Raw genomic sequence first — 23,611 nt, forward strand, 5'->3', positions numbered from 1 at the left:
ATGGCTGAGAAAATTGCTCTCTTTGAAGGTTTCCTGAGTTGCCATGTGTGTTCAGAGACTTTCAGAGATCCTGTGTCTCTGACCTGCAACCACAGCTTCTGTTCAAGCTGTCTGCAAAAATTCTGGGAACAAGCTAAAAACAAAAACTGTCCCATTTGTAAAAGAAAATCTTCAAAAGAAGATCCTGGGGTGAACCTTACACTGAAAGAACTAGCTGACTCATTTGCTGGGAGAAAGAAAGTTGGATCATCTGAGACAGAAGAAGGAAAAAAGAAACTAATGGTGGTGTGTAGTAAACATCATGAAGAGCCTAAATTGTTCTGTGAGGATGAACAGAGAGCTGTGTGTCCTGTCTGTGACGTTTCTCTCCACCAGAGTCACAAGGTGGTTCCTGTAGAACAAGCAGTCAGTGACCTGAAGGACCAGCTGAAATCTGACTTAAAGTCTCTACAGGACAAGAGGAACAAATACAAACAAGTGGAGAAAACATACAATGAAGTGATTCAACACTCCAAGAAGCAGCTGTTGTCCACAGAGAAGCAGATCAGAGCAGAGTTCAACAAGCTCCACCAGTTCCTGACAGAGGAAGAGGAGTCCAGACTGGCAGCTCTGAAGGAGGAAGAGGAGCAGAAGGGGAAGACTATCAGCAGAGAGATGAAGAGTATTCAGGAGCAGATCTCCTCTCTGTCAGACAGTATCTCTGCTGTTGAAGAAGACCTGCAGAAACACAAGGTGTCATTCCTCAGCAGTTATAAACCCACTCAGACCAGAGCCAGAGACCAGTGCTCACTGTCAGATCCACAGCTGGTCTCAGGAGCACTGATAGATGTGGCCAAACACCTGGGCAACCTGTCCTTCAGAGTCTGGGAGAAGATGAAGGAGAAGGTCCACTTCAGTCCTGTCATTCTGGACCCAAACACTGCAAACCCCTGTCTCTATCTGTCTGATGATCTGACCAGTGTGAGACGTGGAGACACAAACCAGCAGCTCCCTGATAATCCAGAGAGAAACACTAAGTATTTCACTGTTCTGGGCTCTGAGGGCTTCAGCTCAGGGAAACACAGCTGGGAGGTGGAGGTGGGAGACCATCCTCGCTGGAATGTGGGTTTGGCTAAAGAGTCAGTTGACAGGAAGGGAAAGCGACATGCTTCACCAGAATATGGAATCTGGTGTTTAAAGCATTACAGTGGAAAATACACTAATGGTCTTAATAAGACTGTCAGTGTGAAGAAGAGTCTCCAGAGGATCAGAGTCCAGCTGGACTATGACAGGGGGGAGGTGTCCCTCTACGACCCTGAAGACATGACTCACATCTACACTCACAAAGACACTTTTACTGAGAAACTCTTCCCTTTTTTCAGTTTTGGACCAGCTGGTGATGCTAAAACCACTGATATCAAAATCTGTCAAACTCAGATTTCTCTGTGATGTTCAGGAAGGTTTGTGTTTTCAGCATTTTGGTTTTACTTTTCTATTATTTTTTCTTTTATCTGAAGCAGATTTGATTTGATGTCGAGGGTCACTGAATTTCTTGCTCATTGAAACAAATTATCCAAAGTGGTTTTCACGTACAAAACAAACACATGTACACCTCAATAATTGTTTTCATTAGAAAATTCACTTTTAAAAGACTATTAAATATATTATTATTATTATATTATGTATATATTCTGACTTTGATGTCTATTTAGATCACATTATCAAGGTAAATAAATGTTGATCCGTCATCTGAGGTGAACTTTTATACAAATACAAATCAAAGCTGTTTTTAACTTTTTATCCTGGTTAGTAGCATCTTGTTTTTAATCAGACCACAATATAATATAGATATAATAAACACTAATGCACTAAGTACAAAATACTACAGTTGGAGAGCTTGTTAAACTTTCGCTATATTAAAACATCAATCTTTTGATGAGTTATTTCAGTTTTGATCATGTTTTAATTTCATTTTTTACACTTTAAACTCAGAGTCTCAGTGGTTCAGTCTATCAAAAATCATTCTGGCTCTGATTGATTATTATTTGTTCTTTTGTTCTTCAACAGAACTGATTTGTTGTTGAGGGTCACAGATATTGTTTTTTCTTGTTTTCATGCAAAAACATGAAAACCTAAACCATTGTTCTCATCTGAATTTTTGAAAGACGTCGAGCCTTAAGCCGTTCAGGATTTAGTTGTTTTATATTTAGAATAAATTAATTAAAGATGGTAACTCCGTTATGTTTACTGTTTAATGGATTTGAACAGAATATTTACTAATGTTGTTAAATACTCTGATTCTGCTTTCTTGGCTTTCAAAAATAGATTTAGTGTGTAAGTTAGTTTTGTCGCCTCTTAAAATAAAGTTGAATTCACAGGAAAATATGGATACAAAATGCTGAAACTGTTTCACATCATCAAGAGACAAACTTTACAAATCAAAGCTGTTAATTATCCTGGTTATCGGCATCTTGTTTTCAGTCAAACAACATTGTATAGTAGTATATATCCACTGTACTGAATGCTTTGATTGATTCTGTTTTGTGACAGTTTCAGTCGTCAGATTTAGACATTTTATATTTTTTGGTCTTTTGATGAGTTATTTCAGTTGTGAATCTGTTGTTTTATTCTTTGGAAACAAGTGTTTTACTATAGTTTTATTTTAATTCAGTGCTTAATTCTGACAGTGCTTCTGCATACTGTGTGTGTCATTTTGGTGGTGTATACATGGATTGATAAACTGCAATGTTGAGATGATGATCAACATAAAATAAACAAACACCAAAACAATTTAGTTTAATTAGTTTTTTTCTGAATCAACTATATTTTATAAAATGTACATCTGATGGATGCTGCTTGTCATGATGTGTAATTAAATCACCAGCAGTTTTTATTCTAAAAGTGTGTCAGTCAGAAAAGGAAATACAGGTTGTTTCACTTCCTTTACAAACATCTATCAAATAGTCATGTGACTTTACAAAAGGTAAAAACTTACAAAACAATTATACAACCAGTTAGGACCAGTTAGTCTCATAATCTTTGTGTCACCTCTTCAACATTTATGGACAGTCTGAACTTATTTAGTTAATATTTCCTTTTGTAAAGTCACATGACAAATTAACTGATTGTGTATAAAGAAACCTGAAACAACCTCATACCACCCTGATGATGCTAAATAGACAAAACATGTGAGTAATAAAGCGTGACATATTAGAGAATAGTTGTGCAACTTGTTTATTTTAATGGAGTCGTGTTAATTCTCACACTGGTCTGCACCTCGCTGTGTGTGTCAAATATTGAAATAGTCAGAAAAGGAGGGAAAACTTTATTAAACAAATCCTCAGATGATAAAACTGAATGTATGTGTGTTTACCCTCCACTACTTCAAGACATGAACATAAACTCTAAAAGAGGCTGTTCAATTTAAAAGAAATCATTTACAACAGTTTCCTCCAGAAATATATCTATTTTCAGTTTGAGACTTTGTATTTCTTCATTTAAGGTGTTTAGAGGATTGTGATTTAAGTGTTGTGTAAAGGTTATTTGTATGTCGGCGTTCATCATTTTAACTTGAAAGATTAAAGTGAAAAACTTGAAGTTGTGTATTTTTTCATTCAGTCTGGTTCAGCAGTAAGTAGCAGCAGTTCACTCATGATGAGAAGACTTTGTTCTGTGACATGATGTCAAAGGTAAAACACTTTATAATCCTGCTGGTTCCTCATCACTTGATGTTCTGTTGAACAATGTTCACTTTAAATTAAAGGATGAAGCTGGAGATCTTCTATTTTTCTTACTGTCATCAAATGTCATGAACAGATCAAATGTCTGTCCTTCAACACTTCCTGTCCCCAGCCTGTCTGACACTCAGTCCCAAACACATTGGTTCCTACTGGAGATGTAAATCTTTGAAAATGAGTCACAAATATATTTGCCTCCTGCCAAACACTTTATGCCACAAATATTTCACTGTAAAAATACAAATCAGTGTGTTCTGAGCATTAGAAATGAGAATTAAATCAAGAGATAGTGAAATGTTTCCCTCTGACTTAACTTAACTTAACCAACTGCATGATTGAATGCTCCAAGGGACAGTTAAATATTACAGTTTTTATTTTGTAAAAAACAAACAAAAAATATTGCTGCTGTTGTGAAGTATTGTAACAGTCTGTTATAGACCGACTCATTGGAGAGAGGAAGCACTGAGGGTTTGTGTAGGAAGAGCTGAAGTGATTGGACTCTAAAATTATTCTACTCTTCAGCAGAATTAAGATTTTAACTGAAGATTTGATTCTTTAAGCAGGTTTAGTCAGTCAGCACTGTACCATGAGTACAGAATGTAATAACATGGATATATTGTTCTTCCTGTGAACGCCACAAGATGAAGACAAAATACACTGTGGTGTATTTCTTTGAGTCTTTTATAAGTTTTAAGTTTAATACTAAGTTGTGGGTGACCTGAAGATTTATTGGCCCATCTGAAGATTTCCCACAACAACACATTCTGGTCATTTTGAACACTAGATATTTTATTTCCACTTTGTCACTTTTTTCCATGCACATTATTGTTTAATCAATAGTATCAACTCTGTAACAAAATCTTGAAAACATGGATTGATAAACTGCCATCTACATGGTTTGTTCAATAAAGCATCAATTTCAATTTTAAATAAAAACAAATCTTCAGACTGGATTATATCTCTGACACAAGTCTTTTCTGCTCTGAAGAGGCTCACATCCTCTGTGCTGTTGTACCATCATCATTAAAACTCAAGATACCAAGATGCAGATTAGTACTGAGTTTAATACATCTTCATCTTTCTCCCTGTGTTGCAGAAAAACTCCACTCAACTGAGAGGATAGTATCTATATTATTTTGAGGTTTTTTTCTTCCCACCAAACACTTTACGCCACAAACATTTCACTGTTAAAATGCAAATCAATGACATCAGCGTGACTGACAGCAGCAACAGTGTGATTACATCGATGGAGTGGTACTGAATCCAAGACATCTTGTAGGAGTCGGTCTTTAAGTGAGCTGCTCCCTTGTGTCTCATGACAAACTCGATCCAGAACACGGCTCGGTCCAGAGGCTTCATGGGCTGGTCTCTGTGCAGCCTAGAGAGCTCCTGCATGTTCTCCCTGTAGGACGGCTGGTGAAGCACCTCCTTCACCGCCTCAAGGAAGTTGTCTTTGTTTAATGTGCCAATGTCCAGCACTTTGGCAATGCCCCTCGCTCTCATCCTGAACAGGTTATCATCCTGGTCAAACATCAGCGGAATGCCAACGATGGGAACTCCGTGGTAGATGGCCTCTTGAAGTCCGTTGGTGCCTCCGTGAGCCACAAACACTCTGGTCTTTGGGTGTCCTAAAAGGTCATTTTGAGGCAACCAGTCCAGCAGCAGGGTGTTGTTTCCCAGGGTGGACGGTCTCTTCCCAGTATGCCTCCAGATGACCTTCTGAGGCAACTGTGCAAAAGCGGCAGCCACATGTTCTGTTATATCCTCAGGGAGATTCCCCACCAAGGTCCCCAAGCTCATAATAATGACACCGTGCTCTGCAGAGCTCTGGACAAAGTCCTCCAGATCTTGAGGAAGCTCTTTGGAGGGTTTACACTGAAACCCGCCCATGTAGACAACGTTGGGCATGGTGGGACGAGGGAACTCAAAGGTGAAGTCAGTTCTCATCAGCCAAACATCTGCTGCCTGAACAAGCTCATCATAGTGGACGTCAGGACCGAAGTGACGGTGGACAAATGGTGTGTAGTGAGAGTCTTTTATCATCACCCGGATATTACGTACCATTAATGAGAAGAAAACATTTTTCACCCTTTGCCAAAATCTCATCCTATCAGTCAGTTCACTGCCTGGTATGGGAACATATGACAGTGGTGAGGGGGCAACTGTCTGATGTCCGTCTTCCATGATTGTCCATCGTACATTGAAGACCAGAGGCAGACCCAACCGATGAGCCAGAAGAACCCCTCCGCCGAAGGAGGGGTCAGTCAGAACAACATCGTACTCGGCCTCTTGGAAGAACTGCATCAGTTTAGCATCCTCAAAAATCTTCTGAATTTTATCAACCTCGACTTTGTGAACATGATCCACCATCTTCATTAACTCCTCTCCACCTTTCAAATAAGCTAAAGTCGAAGTGTGGACCTTACGCCTAAGCTGCAGCATTCTTGTTGTAAAATAATGCATGTTGTTCACATCAAATCCAGGGAGAACGTTGAGGGTGATTGACTGGTAGTGATGGGATTCTGCTTTGATGTACCAGCTTTTTTCGGGCCGGATCACTGTGATGTTGTGACCTCTGGAGTGGAGCTCTTGGATGAGGACATTCATGTTGATCCAGTGGCTTCCATCCACAGGAAAAACAAGGACTTTCCCTCCATCAGCACTGAGAAGAGAGCAGAGCAGTGCAGCCAGTGTCACCAGTCTCAACTGGATCATCTCTGAAATGAAGCTGGAACCATAAAAACAAGGAAGAGATGCAACTTTAATAGGATGACTTCATATATAATACTGTGTCAGGAAGGTTTTAATGTTCATTGTAGATTTGCTAATATTCCTTTTAACAGTTTGGAGTTCATTGTTACAATAGTTACAGTCAGTCAAAATGAAAAAACAGAGATTTTAAGAACCTTTTTGGTTGAACCCTCTGTCTCTTTAACTTTCTATTCATTAATCTTCCACCAGAGAGCAGAGTGTCAGTAAGACTCCCAGTTTCATGCTGTTGTTTTAAATAACAGAATAAAGTCAGTCACATCAGATGAAGTGAGATGGTTGCAAGTTGCACAGTTTCTCTATGTTTGTTAATTTCTGCTTCACCTTTATGATCTTTATAAACATCATGTCATCTGGGAATGAAACAGTCAACATATTTAACTGTGATAATGATCAGTGTTGTAATTCTACTACTTTTTGCGGTAACGTAACTAATCACTTCAAAACAATACAATACTTTCAAAATAAAATAACGCAATTACAATTATTGAAATTTATATGGGCTCGTTACTTTTTTACTTTTGTCTTACGTGAAAATATTGGACAACTGCAGAGGATAGCAGACAAACGCACACACAACACAACACAAACACATCATCTGACCTTTACCGTGTCTCAGAGCAGCGTTGTAAAGTCACGTCATTGTATTCAACTCGTAGTAAAACATAAGCTTTGTCTCTGGAGTTATAACGTTATATATTGTAAATAATATCTGTTACTGAACTGCTGCTGCTGTTTCTGGTTTGAGCTCTGGATCTGCGGTAAAACGCGGAGAGGATTTTTAATTGTCTTTCTCTTATGTTTGTTAAACTGGATTGAACTGAACTGATTTGGGGTTTTGGGGAAAAGTTACACTTCTGTATCAAAAGTAACGCGAAAGTAACTTTCCCTAGTAACTAATTACTTTATTTTCTGTAATTGGTTAAGTAATTCAATTACTTTTTGGGAGAAGTAACTGGTAACTGTAACTAATTACTAAGTTTCAGTAAATTGCCCAACACTGATAATGATTACATAACAGTGAACATCTTTTCTTGAACATTTGATCACATTTTGAAATTCTTGGATGCCTCAACAATTGCTTTATTTTTTCAATCACATCAACAGATTTTCATTTAAATGAACTTTAAACTATCAGACACAATAAATGTTAACGAGATGAGAAATCACTTCACTTAGTTCAGTTCATTCCAATAAAAAACTCTTGAATCTTTTGACTTCAAATTACATTTTACTGGACTGAACATCTGTCATATCTGACATATTTGCTCCAGTACTCTGATATGAAATGAATCCACTCCTACATGCACACGTTCCTCACAACTCTTCTATTTCTTCCGCAGAGAGATAAATAAGTCAAACATCAGTTTGTGCTTCTGTACATGTTGGGATACCTGCAGTCTGAAAGGCTGAAGGTTTAACACTTATCAACAAGCTCAGTTTGCACCTTGTTGTGAATATGTGATGCAACCTGAGTGACAATGTCTTGATTCAATGACAATAATTCATGTTTTACTTACAGTGGAGAGGTGTTGTACAGCAGATTAACAGTCAGTTTGTCTCAGTCGACAGCAGATCTACACTTTTCACTGCTTTGTGACTGAAAAGTCTTACATTGAATGTTGTGTAATATCCTGATCAAAGTTCATCGTTCAGAAGTGACTTTCTCTCATAACACACTCATAAAACAGACCACAGACCTCTAGTTTCTCTTTAAGTTATTATATTTTTAGATTCAAAAGATTGTAAAAGACATTGACAGAACATTTATGTGTTGTTTTCAGCTAAAAATCTTTATTTGCTTTGTTTTTTAACAGTTGTTAATATATAGATAATACGTGGGGAATGAAATATGAAATATTAAACTTTTATTTTTTACAAGACCAGAAAGGTCAAATGTGGGTTTCATTAATAATTTGGACCTCGTACCTACATTTTCGATCAATGCCAAATATTTAATGAAGCTGGATGAAATAAACACAATCATACAGACATGTTAGCAGAACATGTTTCCTGTCGCAGTTACGTAAAATAAAAACGTTGAAAAACTGTTTTAGTGTCAGTCAGCCTTTTGAAATGTTCACTCCTCACTGGAAGACGAAAGCACCAACCTCTCCTTGTTTCATGTTTATAGGATTTTTCTGAGCTGTTGAAACAGAAACAGAAGAGATCAAAAATTAGTCACAAATATATTTTGCCTCCTGCCAAACACTTTATGCCACAAATATTTCACTGTAAAAATACAAATCAGTGACATCATCATGATTGAGAAAAGCAGCCTCCACATGTTATATTTTCTAAATTCTGTTTGTGTATCACTAGTGTTGTTTGAACATATACTGTTGGTAAAAGGATGAAAATGAACCAAATAGTACAGAATTTTGCTTCATTTTGTTTAAAAATTACTAAATAAATAAATGTTAAGTACTTTTTGCCAGTTGGACACTCATATAAACATATAAACTGTCACTTGTTATTCCACTTCTATTCCTTTATTGCAGGGTAACATTTGAGTTGTGCAATAGACGGCAGCAGCAAGCTGTACAAGACAGAAAAGGTCAAATGAAGGCTAAATAAGATAGGTTCACCCTGTGCCAACATGCTATGTGAAAGCTGAAGTGTTCACTCCTCACTGGAGGACTAAAGTTTCAGGTTTGTAGGATTTATATGAGCTGTAATGTTTTTATCTTATTATTAAGGAAGAAAAAGATGATAGAATGTAGCAATTTCACCTTTTATTTCTCATATATGATGAAACTAAAAAAGCTTATATATGAGACAAGAATCTGTACTTTACTGTTTAAGTTTAAGTTTAAGTTCAGAGTGAAATATTTTACTCTGAGGGACATGCTGGCACCACCATCTGCTGGTGACAGTATTACATAGCAGCGTTCCCCTCTATAAATAGGATCTGAAGGCAGATTTTGACCTAATAGATCAGAGCTGAGATGCCGTTACAGGGTGAGAGATCTCTGCTGTAAAACACTCATTTGAAGGATTTTGAGTGATCAAGTGAAGGAAAAGTAACTTTGTGAGTCTTACTTTTGAAAGATCATTTAGACATCAAAGCAAATGGCTGAGAGAGCTGTTCTTGAAAGTTTCCTGAGTTGCCATGTGTGCTCAGAGACTTTCAGAGATCCTGTGTCTCTGACCTGCAACCACAGCTTCTGTTCAAGCTGTCTGCAAAAATTCAGGGAACAAGCTGAAAACAAAAACTGTCTCATTTGTCAAAGAAAATCCTCAAAGGTTCAACCAGGAGTGAAATTTCCACTGAAGGAACTCGCTGACTCTTTTGCTAGGAGACAGAAAGCTGGATCATCTGACATAGAAAAAGGAGAAAAGAAAGAGGAGGTGGTGTGTAGCAAACATCAAGAAGAGCCTAAATTGTTCTGTGAGGATGAACAGAGAGCTGTGTGTCCTGTCTGTGAGTTTTCTCCCCACCAGAGTCACAAGGTGGTTCCTGTAGAACAAGCAGTCAGTGACCTGAAGGACCAGCTGAAATCTGACTTAAAGTCTCTACAGGACAAGAGGGACAAATACAAACAAGTGGAGAAAACATACAATGAAGTGATTCAACACTCCAAGAAGCAGCTGTTGTCCACAGAGAAGCAGATCAGAGCAGAGTTCAACAAGCTCCACCAGTTCCTGAAAGAGGAAGAGGAGTCCAGACTGGCAGCTCTGAGGGAGGAAGAGGAGCAGAAGGGGAAGACTATCAGCAGAGAGATGAAGAGGATTCAGGAGCAGATCCCTCTCTGTCAGACAGTATCTCTGCTGTTGAAGAAGACCTGCAGAAACACAAGGTGTCATTCCTCAGCAGTTATAAACCCACTCAGACCAGAGCCAGAGCCCAGTGCTCACTGTCAGATCCACAGCTGGTCTCAGGAGCGCTGATAGATGTGGCCAAACACCTGGGCAACCTGTCCTTCAGAGTCTGGGAGAAGATGAAGGAGAAGGTCCACTTCAGTCCTGTCATTCTGGACCCAAACACTGCAAACCTCTATCTCTATCTGTCTAATGATCTGACCAGTGTGAGACGTGGAGACACAAAACAGCAGCTCCCTGATAATCCAGAGAGAAGCACTAATTATACCAATGTTCTGGGCTCTGAGGGCTTCAGCTCAGGGAAACACAGCTGGGAGGTAGAGGTGGGAGACCATCCTGTCTGGACTGTGGGTTTAGCTAAAGAGTCAGTTGACAGGAAGGGAGTGAGATCTGTCTCACCAAAATGTGGAATCTGGTGTTTAGTGTATCGCAGTGGAAAATACACTAATGGTCTTGGTAAGACTGTCAGTGTGAAGAAGAGTCTTCAGAGGATCAGAGTCCAGCTGGACTATGACAGGTGGAAGTGTCCTTCTACATACTGCAAAACTAAAACTGTACTCTTCTCACCATGATTTTAAGAGGTGCTAGTGTACAGTGTGTGTGTGTGTGCAAAAGTTGATATGAAACTTATATGAGCCTTCAGCAGTCTAAGTTAGTCATATCAAGTGGATATCTGCCACATTTACAGTCTTTTTAGCATCAAATTCCCTCTTTCTGTTTCCCTGTTGAGCTGTGGTGGAAGTATAGTAACAAAAAGAGGAACTTTGGCACTAAAAAGACTGTAATGTTGAAAGATATCTACTTGATTTGACACATTTAAACGCTGAAGCTTCATATTAGCTTCAGATAAACTTTTAAATATATTTTTGTCCCCAATCACTTACATTGTAAGTGCATTATGAAGGGATCTTCTAATGGCCAGTATGAACAGGAAGAATGATTACGGCAAGAAAAAAACTATTTCAATGTTAATTTGGGCACCTGACTGTTGTTTTAAGACAGATCTGAAAAATTGTGAACCTCTCTTTTAAATGCATGAATCAATAAAAAATGTAATGGACGGGTTCACAAATGGCCAAGTCTGTCGTAAAACAACAGTCAGGAGCCCAAATGAACATTGAAATTGTTTTTTCTTGCTGTAATCATTCCTCCTCATACTGGCCATTAGAAGATCCCTTCATAATGCACTTACAATTTTATTTACAAATGAAATTTAGTCCAGTTTTACTAGACAGACAGCACCAAAGTGTGCTTCTCTCATGAGAACGATATTTATAGATAGATAGTTATGAGAAACTTTCTCATACAGTCTCAGTAATGCATAAAATGAGCTAGATTTTTCTTTGTCCTTTTAATACAATACTTAAGCAATATACAAACATATAGACATATAAACAAATAGGCTAGATCTTTTAAACATGGATGAAGCACAAAGACTGAATGAAACATTTAATTTAGCCAGTTGCCTAAAGCCTGAGGAACAAAGTCCACTTTTAGGATAAACTTTAGGCTTGTAGCATTTATTTTCTCTCCTCTGATAATTGGTGCACAATTTATGTGAAATTTTGACCATAAAAACATGTTACCTAAACTATATAGATGTATATATACTGTTATGATCAGTGTTTTCTTTCGGTTTTGGTCATGTGTCACCAGGAGATGTGTTGTTATAGTTTTAATGTTTGATATATCTTATAATGTCATGTAGATTTGGCGGTGGCCCAAAGTTAAGGGGAGTGTGCTTGTGATCAGCAGGTTTGTAGTTAAAGTCCTGTGCTGGCAGGATAAGTTCGTGTAGTCAAAGTGACAGAGTGTTTTTACTTGGAACAGGATCACAATGCTGATGTTCTGTTCTCTGTGAGAACACCAACATCATAATGGAAGAGTTCCACGACATTTGCATAAATGCAGGTTCTAAGAATTCTACAGTCATTTCCAACCCAACCTTTGAAGAGGTAAGACCGCTTTTTAGCAGGGAAAACCAGCTTTTAAAAATAGCTATTTCTATTTGATAAACATGTTTTGTGTTGAGAAAAAAGTAAATTAATTTTCATTGCATTATTCTGTCAAGAAAATTATTTTTCTCATTAGTTACATGCAAAATAATAACACTAAGATTTGTATCTTTTCCTGTAATCTTTAAGTGCAAGTCTACTTTTTGTGTTGCATAACATAATTATATTTTATATCATGTAAAATTATATAATTATATATTATATTTTGTAAACTTTTTTTATGTTGCCTTAATTGCATGTGTGCAAATTGCATGTGTGGACTGCATTTGTAATTTTTCTTTGCTCTTGAGGAAAATTCATATTTACAGAGAGGTGTACAGTTCTTGCACTTTTGCATTTTTTTCAAAAATGCCATTTTAATTAAAGATTATTTACAAGGCATTTTAGTAAATATGACTCCTAATTCCTTTTTTTAAATATTTTTGTTAAATTCTGTGCACTTGTTGTTGATCTTAAAGTTTTCTTATCATGTTACAGAAAAGGCTCATCATGAGCTAATCATACGCTTTGCTTTCATTGTAGCACTGAGTGCTTGCTCTGTTTCAATTATGTTTTTTTATCATTATTACCAATAGTAGTTGTATTCTTATTATTATTATCATTATTATTATTATTATTAGTAGTAGTAGTAGTAGTAGTAGTAGAAGTATTACCATGTTTGGTGGCAGTGAAAGTTTGGTATCATTTGTTGTTAATATATTATTATTTATGTGTATAAATATATTATGTTTATTTCCATGTCATGTCAAAAATTGGCCAATTTCATATGGCATTACAAGATATATCAAAGATTAAAACATACATACATTGCTGGAGATTTCTTTTCTCCTCATTTAAATGTGAACACTATATGTTTTTTTCATTATTTATTTGTTTTCTCTGTGTTTGTGGACAAATGTCACTATCCATCCCCCTTTTTTTCTGAGAATGGGAACTATATATGGACATTGAGGGGATGCTGAAATCCATGGACTGCCCCCTAAGACATTTATACCTGTGTTATGTATGACTGCACTTGATAAAAGGAAATTCTTTTTAAAAAAGAGAGAGAAAAGAAATGCTACAAGCCTAAAGTTTACCCTAAAAATGTATTTCCCTCATTCTTTAGATAACTGTCTTAATTAAATGTTTCAATACAACAATACTGCAATACATTTTCAATGAATATAATGATTTTAGATGTATTATATGTCTGACACACATTAATACTTGATTTGAACGTCATTGCAGTCTTGAAATCTCTCTTGCTTTTCTTTTAAGAAAGTCAGTTTAGTAAGAAAAATGTGTACAATGTGCTGTTTTAAAAAAAATAATCTGTCAGTGAAATAATCGCTCCATGTGTTTGTCTCTGCAGTTCAACAACGTCGGCACACATCATTGAGTCATTGTCATCGAGAGTATGAATAAATCCAGTCGTGGAGACTTTGAAGACTCCTTTACGAGACTTTGGTCTCCAGGAGATATCGACACGGACAGAGGAAGACAGGAGCCAGAGGAGCGAAGGAAGAGGACGATGGCCCAGTTCCAGGAGAGGGGCAGGAGAAAGGAGGAGAGGGAGAGACAGGTGGATGAACAGAAAGAAAGAGAGGAGCAGGAGAAGAATGACAGTGGGATGGAGAGAGTGAAGAGGATACTGGTCAAGCCATGGATCTTTGCAAAGAAGGAGAAGGAAACACAGGTGGATAAACAGAAAGGAGTAGAGGAGCCGGAGGAGCTAGTGGAGCTAGTGGAGCTAGAGGAGCTAGTGGAGCTAGTGGAGCTAGAGGAGCTAGTGGAGCTAGAGGAGCTAGAGGAGCCAGAGGAGCCAGAGGAGCCAGAAGAGCCAGAGGAGCCAGAAGAGCCAGAAGAGCCAGAGGAGCCAGAGGAGCCAGAGGAGCCAGAGGAGCCAGAAGAGCCAGAGGAGCCAGAGGAGCCAGAGGAGCGAAGGAAGAGGACGATGGCGCAGTTCCAGGAGTGGGCCAGGAGAAAGGAGGAGAGGGAAAGACAGGCAGGTAAACAGATAGAAAGAGAGGAGCAGGGGGAGAGTGACAGTGGGATGGAGGAGAAAGGTAAGGGGAGAGCGGTCAAGGCATGGACCTTGACAAAGGAGGAGAGTGAAATACAGGAGAAGTGGGAGAGGAGGGAAAGAGCAAGACAGGAGTGGTGGGAGAGGAAGGAAAGAATAAGACAGGAAAGGTGGGAGAGAGAAAGAAAGAAAAGGGAGGAGAAAGAAATGCAGAAGAGGAAGAAAGAGGAGAGAAAAAGACAGGAGATGATGGAAAAAGAAAAACAGAGGAGGGAGAAAAAAGAGAGAGATAGACAGGAGAGGGAGGTGAGGGAACAAGAGAAAAGGGAGAGGAAGGAGAGGGAAAGGCAGGAGAAGGAGGATAGAAAACAAGAGGAAAGGGAAAGAAAAGAGAGGGAAAGGCAGGAGAAGAAGGAAAGAAAACGAGAGAAAAGGGAGAGGGACGAGTTAGAAAAGCGGGCGAGGGAGGAGAGAAAACGAGAGAAAAGGGAGAGGAAGGAGAGGGAAAGGCAGGAGAAGGAGGATAGAAAACGAGAGGAAAGGGAAAGAAAAGAGAGGGAAAGGCAGGAGAAGAAGGAGAGAAAACGAGGGAAAAGGGAGAGGGGAGAGTTAGAAAAGCAGGCAGGGGAGGAGAGAAAAAGACAAAAGCAGGCAGAGAAAGAAAAAAGAAATGGGGAAGAGATGGGGGTGACAGGTGTGGAGAAGGAACGAGAAAGGGGGGAAGAGGAAATAGAAAGCCAAGGGTGGAAAGGACAAGAAGAGGAGGAAACACAAAGAACGGCTCCAAAAGGTGGCCTCCTCTCCAGACTGAACATCTGGTGTATCAACTCCGGGAGAAGGAACGTCACCAGAGCCATCAACAGGACCTATGAGAGGGAGTGGTTCATCGCACTTAGTCGTAAGTCCATTTACATTCTTTCACATAAAGTTTAGTAGCATCTGATCTTCATGTAATAACTAGTTATTTAGTGAAGAGACAGTTTCTACTTCAGGTTTTGTTCTCATTTCATTTCATGTGTTTATTCCAGTCCATAAGAAAACAACATACCAAACCATATTTACACCATTTACACATATACAAAATATTATGCTTAACATACATAGAAGAAAACATTCAATGCATAAGTTCTTATAATGATTAACTCCAGAAACAGTGTCTTTAAAGTCTTAAAAGGCAGAAAAGTATAGGCTGAAACCTAAACTTATTACTTCTACCCTTTTAGACTCATATAAACATTTTCACAGAAAAAGAAATGAAATAAAAAATGTCATTGCCCCTGTACATGTAGTGCATGAAGAAGATCAGAATACAATGATCATATTCATAACACAAGATTTAAATATGTTATTTCCTTTCACATTCTTTTTATACATTTTTTTAAATTTTATGATTGTATTACACAGTTTTATTTCAGTTTGCAAGTTATTCCATAAATTAACTTCTTTTACCGTCTCCCTTTTATATCTGTTCTGATTTTTGGTTTCTTGAACATGCAGCTTCCTTTGAGGTTGTAATGACTTACTCTGGTAGCAAACATGTTTTGTATCTTTTCTAGTAGTGAGTTTTATAGGCTCTGAACATAATCAGTCCAAAATTATAATCGACAACGTGGGAATTTCAGTATCAGTCGATACTTACTGCCATTTATGATTCTTATTGCTCTTTCCTGTAGTATAAATAACACTGACATTGAAATTAAAGTGTTAACTTAGGAACAGCTGGTGCAGCTGTTCAGTTCAGTTAACTTGTTCAGTTAAGTCTGGGTTTTCCAATTCAGACTACTGGATCTCACTTAGTGAGACAGTGTCACTGTAACAAGCTGCAACAAAACAAAAATATATAAATGTGACCTGTTGACTCTTTTCTGTGGGGAGGGGTGCAGGTGTACATCTGAACTCCAGACTTACCTTTCATATATTTTTAGTTTCAGGCGACACGGTCAGACAACAGGAGATTAAGATATTGAGGGAGTGGCGTAGGAGGAGCGAGCTGCTCAGGTTAAAACGAACACTGGAAAATGAGAAGGCACAGGAAGAGGAGAAACAAAGACGGAAGAGGGAGATGAAGAGCAACTTAAAAGTAAGCCACAAACAAAGCAACAAGTCAGTATGGACCAGGATACAAAAGGTGTTCAGGTCACGGAAACAAATATACACAGACATAGATGAATATCAAATTATTAACATCACCTGAGCAACCACCTAGTAATGCCCCAGCAGCCATCTCATAACACCCTTGATGCTGGCTTTAAAAATTTTAATTCAATTAATTACACACACACAGTAATTATTATTGGTATTATTACTATTATTGCTCTTGCTATACTATATATTCTACTTGAGCATAAAAATAAGTTTCAACAACAAATGTTGGAAACATCTTTATTTTTTCAACATCTTTTTTAAACATTTTAAACATCTATCTTTTTTTTTACATCTTTTGATTTTCTCCCACATTCATGCTTAAATTGCGGGCAACCCTTACATAAAATTATTTAACAATTAATCCTCCACAGTCCAATAACTAAATTGAAAATAGACTCAACAATAGCCCTACTAAAATAACCTCAAATATATTTTAAGGCTTATTTGTGCAATTTTACTTGTCAAAGAATTTTTGAACACATCAAAGTCAGTAGGACACTTTTATTACCATTATGTTCTCTGAGGGGAGTCTCACTTTCCCAGACTTTGAAAACCCCTGGGTTACACTATAGCCTTACATTAGTTAAGGTTATCTTAGTGTAGGAAAATGCATAATGCTATTATTTAATTGAATTGTTAAAGCCAGCATCAAGGGTGTTATCAGTTGTTTATTTTTTGTCACACTGCACATCCCCTGAAGTCCTCTGGCCCCCCCTCAGGGGAGGCATGCCTCACACTTTGAAAACCGCTGGTCTAACCTAACCTAGCCTGACCTAACCTAACCTAACCTAACCTAACCTAACCTAACCTAAACCTAACCTAACCTAACCTAAATCTAACCTGACCTAACCTAACCTAACCTAACCTAAACCTAACCTGACCTAACCTAAACCTAACCTGACCTAACCTAACCCAACCCAACCTAACCTAACCTAACGTAACCTAACGTAACCTAACCTAACCTAACCTAACCTTACCTAACCTAACCTAACCTAACCTAACCTAACCTAACCTGACCTGACCTAACCTAACCTAACCTAAACCTAACCTGACCTAACCTAACCTAACCTAACCTAACCTAACCTAACCTAACCTAACCTAAACCTAACCTGACCTAACCTAAACCTAACCTGACCTAACCTAACCCAACCCAACCTAACCTAACCTAACGTAACCTAACGTAACCTAACCTAACCTAACCTAACCTTACCTAACCTAACCTAACCTAACCTGACCTGACCTGACCTAACCTAACCCAACCCAACCTAACCTAACCTAACGTAACCTAACGTAACCTAACCTAACCTAACCTTACCTAACCTAACCTAACCTAACCTGACCTGACCTGACCTAACCTAACCTAACCTAAACCTAACCTGACCTAACCTAAACCTAACCTAACCTAACCTGACCTGACCTAACCTAATCTAACCTGACCTAACCTAAACCTAACTTGACCTGACTTAACCTAACCTGACCTAACCTAACCTAACCTGACCTAACCTAACCTAACCTAACCTAACCTAATTTTTAGTCCCCTAACCTAGCCCTAACACTAAAAAGAGTGGAGGCTAAATTTCAGTTTTATTTGTTTGGGGGTGTTGTTGGGCTGTCCCCCCTGGGATTTGAGCCGGGGTTCTCCTGGTCCTTGGCCCAGAGGTGGCACCACTCTGCCACCAGGAGAGATATTCTAAGCCCAAATTAGTTTTCTTTTTCATTGTATTTTTCAGTTTGACTTGTTTTTTTCTTTGTTTTTTTTCTGGTTTTATGTGTTTCTCCCAGAAGATGACTTGAGCCAGAGCTTTTCCAGATACCTATTGGTATTTACAGTCCCCTAACCTAACTTACCCCACCCTAACCTTAACTAATCTTAACTAGACTAAACTACACTAAACTACACTACACTACACTGCACTACACTACACTACACTACACTACACTACACTAAACTAACCTGACCTGAACTAAACTAACTTAAACTAAACTAGACTAAACTACACTGACCTGACCTAAACTAACTTAAACTAAACTACACTACAATATACTGACCTGACCTAAACTAAACTAACTTAAACTAAACTACACTAAACTACACTAAACTACACTACACTACACTGACCTGACCTAAACTAAACTAACTTAAACTAAACTACACTACACTACACTAAACTAAACTAACTTAAACTACACTACACTGAACTAACCTGACCTGAACTAAACTAACTTAAACTAACTTAAACTAAACTACACTACAATATACTGACCTGACCTAAACTAAACTAACTTAAACTAAACTACACTACAATATACTGACCTGACCTAAACTAAACTAACTTAAACTAAACTACACTACACTAAACTACACTACACTACACTACACTGACCTGACCTAAACTAAACTAACTTAAACTAAACTACACTATACTAAACTACACTATACTAGACTAAACTGACCTGACCTAATCTAACTTAAACTAAACTACACTACACTGACCTGACCCAAACTAAACTAACTTAAACTAAACTAAACTAAACTAAACTAAACTAAACTAAACTAAACTGACCGAGCAGCACAGCTAAAGACAATCAGACACATTTCTCTACAACCTACTGTACAGTCATACAACACCACCCAACATAATTGAGACAGATGTTTCGATCTGTCACACAGCTGGATAAAGTGTTCAGGTATCAATTACATCAAAGGAAATAGAACAGAACTGAAATTCACCTAACATGGTCTAATGACCCAATGAGGTTGTTGCAATTACAGATTATTATTCCTCACCATCTTAATCTGGGAGTGAGTTGTTTGCACACTCTCGTGAAACACTGTGGTTGTTCCTCAGCTGTAAATGCTGACTTTAAAATTTATATTTCAGTTTTTAAAACTAAGTTGAGTTCATTTTGATGCTAGTACAAAAAAAAGTTATTCGGACCTTGGTAGTATCAGTAGTAACGGTACTTAGATTAGATTAGAGATAGATTAGAGTTGCAGTAACATCTTGGATCAGAAGTAAAAGAATACATGCAAAGAAAATATGACTAACCACAACGACTCTACTGAAAAGAGCCAGTTCTAATCCTGCTGGGAGATTTGCATGTCAGTATCATGTTTCAGTTAGGAGTCATTTCCTCTTCTTTCATCCTCTTTACCTGTCCAGGTCTAATTCCAATGTAAAGTTTATCTATTCTGTTAAAGAGCGGCTGCAGCTGATTTGGTAGTTCTATCTTTTTCCACATGTTGAAGTGTCTTTGAGCAGTACACTAGACCTACTGTAACTTTCAACATGATATACACACACATGGTCCTATAAGAAGCTAAAGATTAAACAAAACAATGCACATACCTGACCTGAAGAAAGTAAATGAGGCCACTGGGGAGAATCCTGAGTCCCATAAGTATTGATTCTGCACCGATCAAGTCAGGCACACTGAGATTCACCTTCAAGCTGGACTGGTGTTTATATGTTCCCAATTGATAAAGTCATGTCACATATAAGAAAGGGTCAAGTATGGAAGACTGTTTAACCGATGACGGGTAAGATCCCCCTGCAAAACCTAGGGACAACCTAAGACAGGTACAGCCACGAGTACTTGACCTAAACGCCATTGTGAGCAGGCACAGTGAGCGAGACCATCGTGAATGGTGTTTTTGTACAGAGTGCAAGAACACGGGAAATAGAAAGATGCAGAAAAACATTAGGAAAAACATTTTAAAAAACAAACAGGCAAGTATGGAAGACTGGTTCGCCTATGACGGGTAAGATCCCCCTGCAAAACCTTGGGACAACCTAAGGCAGGCACAGTCACGAGTACTTGACCTTGATGTCACTGTGAGCAGGCACAGTGTGCAGGAAAACCCTAACTTGAGTTCTTGTAGAGTGTGCAAGAACACAAGAATTAATACTGATAAAATCCTGAAGAGCACAATGATACAGTTTTGAAGAGGATGAGCTGTGCTCTACGCTTGGGTGGTGCATGTTTATTGATACATGGGACTCAGAGAGACACCCCATCACTGACCTCTAATACACTATCTTCAGGGTCTGATGCCTCCCCAAAAGTAGGAAAACAGAGATAAATGGACAGACCTGAGACTGAACACCATGACACCTCTAAAAAAAAGTATAGTTACATGTAAATATACCACTTAGACCAGACGTAACCACATCTGAATATCTGACATGCACATCCTCCTCATGGGTGTAACCTGCTATCTCATAATTAGTCATATCCATCTTTACATTGTTCTTTATCGATCCTGATCACAACTGCAACTTATTCTAATTATTTGTTGCCATTATTATTGCTACTTCTGATACTACCACTGGTATACTATATATATTGAAGTGATACTAGCTGCCCTTTACCGTACTGAAATAAATAAATGTTAAAAATCTCAGTGAAAGGTAAGCTTTTAAAAAACAATTTCAATTCAATTTTCCAAATTTTCACAACATGCAGACCATCAAGGCAGACACCTGACAATCATTTATATGATAATATATATTATTTAGTAGTAGTACATTGCAGCCACTCACAAAACTTCCAAAAGTGAACAATATAAACTGGTGATGTGACACAAAGCAGGTGCTCCAGATGCACATGCAGGCAATGCTGCAAAGGATTAAGGCACACTGAGTGAACACTCTATCACAGATAAGAGAGGAACATACTGTATACAGATGGATTTTTCTGAAACGGTACATAACTACTAGAAGTAAAACAACCCCCACCAAGAGAGGAAAGAGAAAAATATATAAAAAAGAAAATAAAAACATAAAAAATAAAAACATAAAAACATTTTTTTTTTTAAAACATAAAAACATAAAAGAAATAAAAAACACAAAACATTAAAAAAAAATAAAACAGAATGAGAAAAAGGAGGAATAAAGATGAAAAATTGAGCAAAAGAAATGAAAAGGAAAACAATTTTGAATTAGATTCAGTTAAATAAAAAATAGACCAATATGATAATGCATTTTCTGATCTGGCAACCCGGTCAGCAGCATATGCCCAACAACTTCTCATACATGTCAAAACAGGTTGTTTGTCAGTGACTCCTAAGAAGACAGATAGTAGTGCTTCAAAAATTATTCATACTGTCTGAACATTTTCAGATCTCCCACTTCTATAGGTAAGGCGGGTTTGGTTCAGTATAACCAACAGGTTAGGAAAGGATCCCCGAAAATTGCAGGTTAAGGTTAGGGAAGGTTTGCAATCAAGGCTAAAAGAAACCAGATGGTTGGTAGGACACAAATTGTGAGAACTCATCAGAAAAGTAGTTAACTAACTAGAAACTGTGTTGCCAGGGGGTTTCAGGTGGTTGTCAAAGCAGTAATAGGTGGTTGTGATGATGAATAGGGCAATTTAAATGGGAAATGTTTAATTGTTATGCTCAGTGCTCTCACTCAAAATTGCAGTCTAGTAATGTCTGTATTATCTCTGCTAACACTAACTAAAATAACTGACCAATTGGCATTTTATGTGTGTATGCTGACACAACAAGAGTTGCTTGTTCCTCGGGTTTGTTACACTGTTTTGGGTGGTTTCTAAGGTAGGTGGTTGCTAAATGGGATTGGTTGCAAGGCACAAGCGATGCCTTGTCACCTTGTACTATCTGAGTGACCTTCACCGGACAGTGGGCAAAGCTTCCTCTGAGCCCTCCAGCACTGCCTCCTCCACAGAAGAAAAAAGGATTATTCAAATCTTACTTCTACCGACCGACTATGTCTGAAGTCATTCTTGACAGAACCTGTTCGTGGCCTCCTTGAACTTCTGCTACACAGCAGCTTTTACTTCTGCAATCTCAGAAGCTGCAGTTCTTCCTGTTTGCTGATACATGTCAGTCGTTCTCTTCTGCTTCTTGTTTGCCTCTCCTTCCTCAATCTTGTGATGGTTTACTTTCTTCAGGCCTTCTCAGGCCTTCTCAGCCTCCTCCCACACTGAACCTTTTGCCTCTAAAAACAAAGAAACAACGTTCCTTGAGCCTGATTCATTAGTCCTCTCGACTAACTTTGCTCAATAGACCTCCCTCCTCAACCTCAAGGCCTCCTCCAATGCTGGTGTGTCAACCATCATGTTCTTGAGTTGCTGCCATATCTTATGATTGGTTGCCACAACCTGCTTGAGTAAAGTCAAGCTTCTGCCACACTGTGCTCCTCTTCCCAGCTGCAGTCCTTCTGGTCTCCTCATACCTGTATGTTTGTAGTTCTCACCTGCTGCGAACAGACCTGACAAAGCCCTTATGTATTTTAACTAACTGTAGCCTCCTCGAACTCTTCCTAAATCCAGCAAAAACTGCATTCCTCCTAATCTGCTGAAAACATAGGGAAACTCTGCTCTGATTTAGATCAAGCAGGCCATTCCTTAAACACATGTGTTAAACCAACAAACACTATTCAAGAAACAGCCCTGTATTTCCACTGCTCCTGAAAATCGAGCGGAAAGCATGGCCTTAACTAACTGTAAAACCCCTGATTATCTTTTGCTCTCTCCATCCCTCCTGTCAGTACATTGAAGTCTCCACTGAGTTCAGGCTCACTTTAGAAAATACCACCTCTGATATGAAATCATCATCCTGCTCATTAGACATAGTTCTTGCTTGACTATATCTGTGGTTGAGGTCAGTAGTTCTCCTCCACTACTGAGTTCAGCCTCGACAAAACCCTGTCTCCCTCTCCTCAGTCATCTCCTAGAACTTGTTTGTGTCCTCCTTGAACTCCTGTTACGCCACAGCTTTTACTTTGGAAACAGAAGCTTCAGTCCTGTTTTTCTGATGCTTGTCTGTTGCCACTTCTCCTCTGTTGAGAACACCCTGGACAAAGCCCTGCCTCTTGTTCATCAGTCTTCTGATTGACTGTGGCATCCTCAAGCTCCTCTCCACATCAACAGAAGCTGTAGTCCTTGTTGCCTGCTGATGTCATAACCAAAGCATGGCCTTAACCAACTGTAAAACCCCTGATTATCTTTTGCTCTCTCCATCCCTCCTGTCAGTACATTGAAGTCTCCACTGAGTTCAGGCTCACTTTAGAAAATACCACCTCTGATATGAAATCATCATCCTGCTCATTAGACATAGTTCTTGCCTGACTATATCTGTGGTTGAGGTCAGTAGTTCTCCTCACCATCTGAGC

The 23,611-nt window shown here is 38.5% G+C and overlaps 4 protein-coding genes across 5 annotated transcripts; 3 read left to right on the forward strand and 1 right to left on the reverse strand.

The window, feature by feature from the left end:
* On the forward strand, positions 1–3,477 carry LOC137168745 (nuclear factor 7, brain-like). The gene has a single exon (XM_067571482.1). It carries the CDS (start codon positions 1–3, stop codon positions 1,426–1,428), a length of 1,428 nt encoding a protein of 475 aa, XP_067427583.1. The 3' UTR covers positions 1,429–3,477.
* Positions 3,478–4,484: 1,007 nt separating this feature from the next.
* Positions 4,485–7,264, reverse strand: LOC137168699 (UDP-glucuronosyltransferase 2A2-like). Of its 2 annotated transcripts, none has more exons than XM_067571476.1 (2): positions 7,095–7,264; positions 4,485–6,444 (listed from the first exon to the last, which is right to left on the reverse strand). In XM_067571476.1, exon 2 carries the CDS (start codon positions 6,429–6,431, stop codon positions 4,848–4,850), a length of 1,584 nt encoding a protein of 527 aa, XP_067427577.1. In that variant the 5' UTR covers positions 6,432–6,444; positions 7,095–7,264; the 3' UTR covers positions 4,485–4,847. The 2 variants fall into 2 exon arrangements, with proteins under 2 accessions (XP_067427577.1, XP_067427568.1); XM_067571467.1 differs by having other exon boundaries at positions 7,089–7,264.
* Positions 7,265–9,557: 2,293 nt separating this feature from the next.
* On the forward strand, positions 9,558–10,879 carry LOC137171773 (zinc-binding protein A33-like). Its single transcript, XM_067575894.1, has 2 exons — positions 9,558–10,247; positions 10,319–10,879. Exons 1-2 carry the CDS (start codon positions 9,558–9,560, stop codon positions 10,877–10,879), a joined length of 1,251 nt encoding a protein of 416 aa, XP_067431995.1.
* Positions 10,880–13,684: 2,805 nt separating this feature from the next.
* On the forward strand, positions 13,685–17,613 carry LOC137172551 (trichohyalin-like). The gene is made up of 2 exons (XM_067577051.1): positions 13,685–15,225; positions 16,253–17,613. Exons 1-2 carry the CDS (start codon positions 13,722–13,724, stop codon positions 16,519–16,521), a joined length of 1,773 nt encoding a protein of 590 aa, XP_067433152.1. The 5' UTR covers positions 13,685–13,721; the 3' UTR covers positions 16,522–17,613.
* The last annotated feature ends 5,998 nt before the right edge of the window (positions 17,614–23,611 follow it).

This window comes from Thunnus thynnus, chromosome 2, assembly GCF_963924715.1.
Source record: "Thunnus thynnus chromosome 2, fThuThy2.1, whole genome shotgun sequence".
Lineage (NCBI taxonomy): Eukaryota > Metazoa > Chordata > Actinopteri > Scombriformes > Scombridae > Thunnus > Thunnus thynnus.

Bases quoted from the DNA above. Each gene is read 5' to 3' on its own strand.
- LOC137171773 (XM_067575894.1), top strand. From the start codon at position 9,558: ATGGCTGAGAGAGCTGTTCTTGAAAGTTTCCTGAGTTGCCATGTGTGC. The intron at 10,248-10,318 runs GTATCTCTGCTG...AAACCCACTCAG, and splicing joins AGATCCCTCTCTGTCAGACA to ACCAGAGCCAGAGCCCAGTG.
- LOC137168699 (XM_067571476.1), bottom strand. From the start codon at position 6,431: ATGATCCAGTTGAGACTGGTGACACTGGCTGCACTGCTCTGCTCTCTT.
- LOC137168745 (XM_067571482.1), top strand. From the start codon at position 1: ATGGCTGAGAAAATTGCTCTCTTTGAAGGTTTCCTGAGTTGCCATGTG.
- LOC137172551 (XM_067577051.1), top strand. From the start codon at position 13,722: ATGAATAAATCCAGTCGTGGAGACTTTGAAGACTCCTTTACGAGACTT. The intron at 15,226-16,252 runs GTAAGTCCATTT...ATATATTTTTAG, and splicing joins GTGGTTCATCGCACTTAGTC to TTTCAGGCGACACGGTCAGA.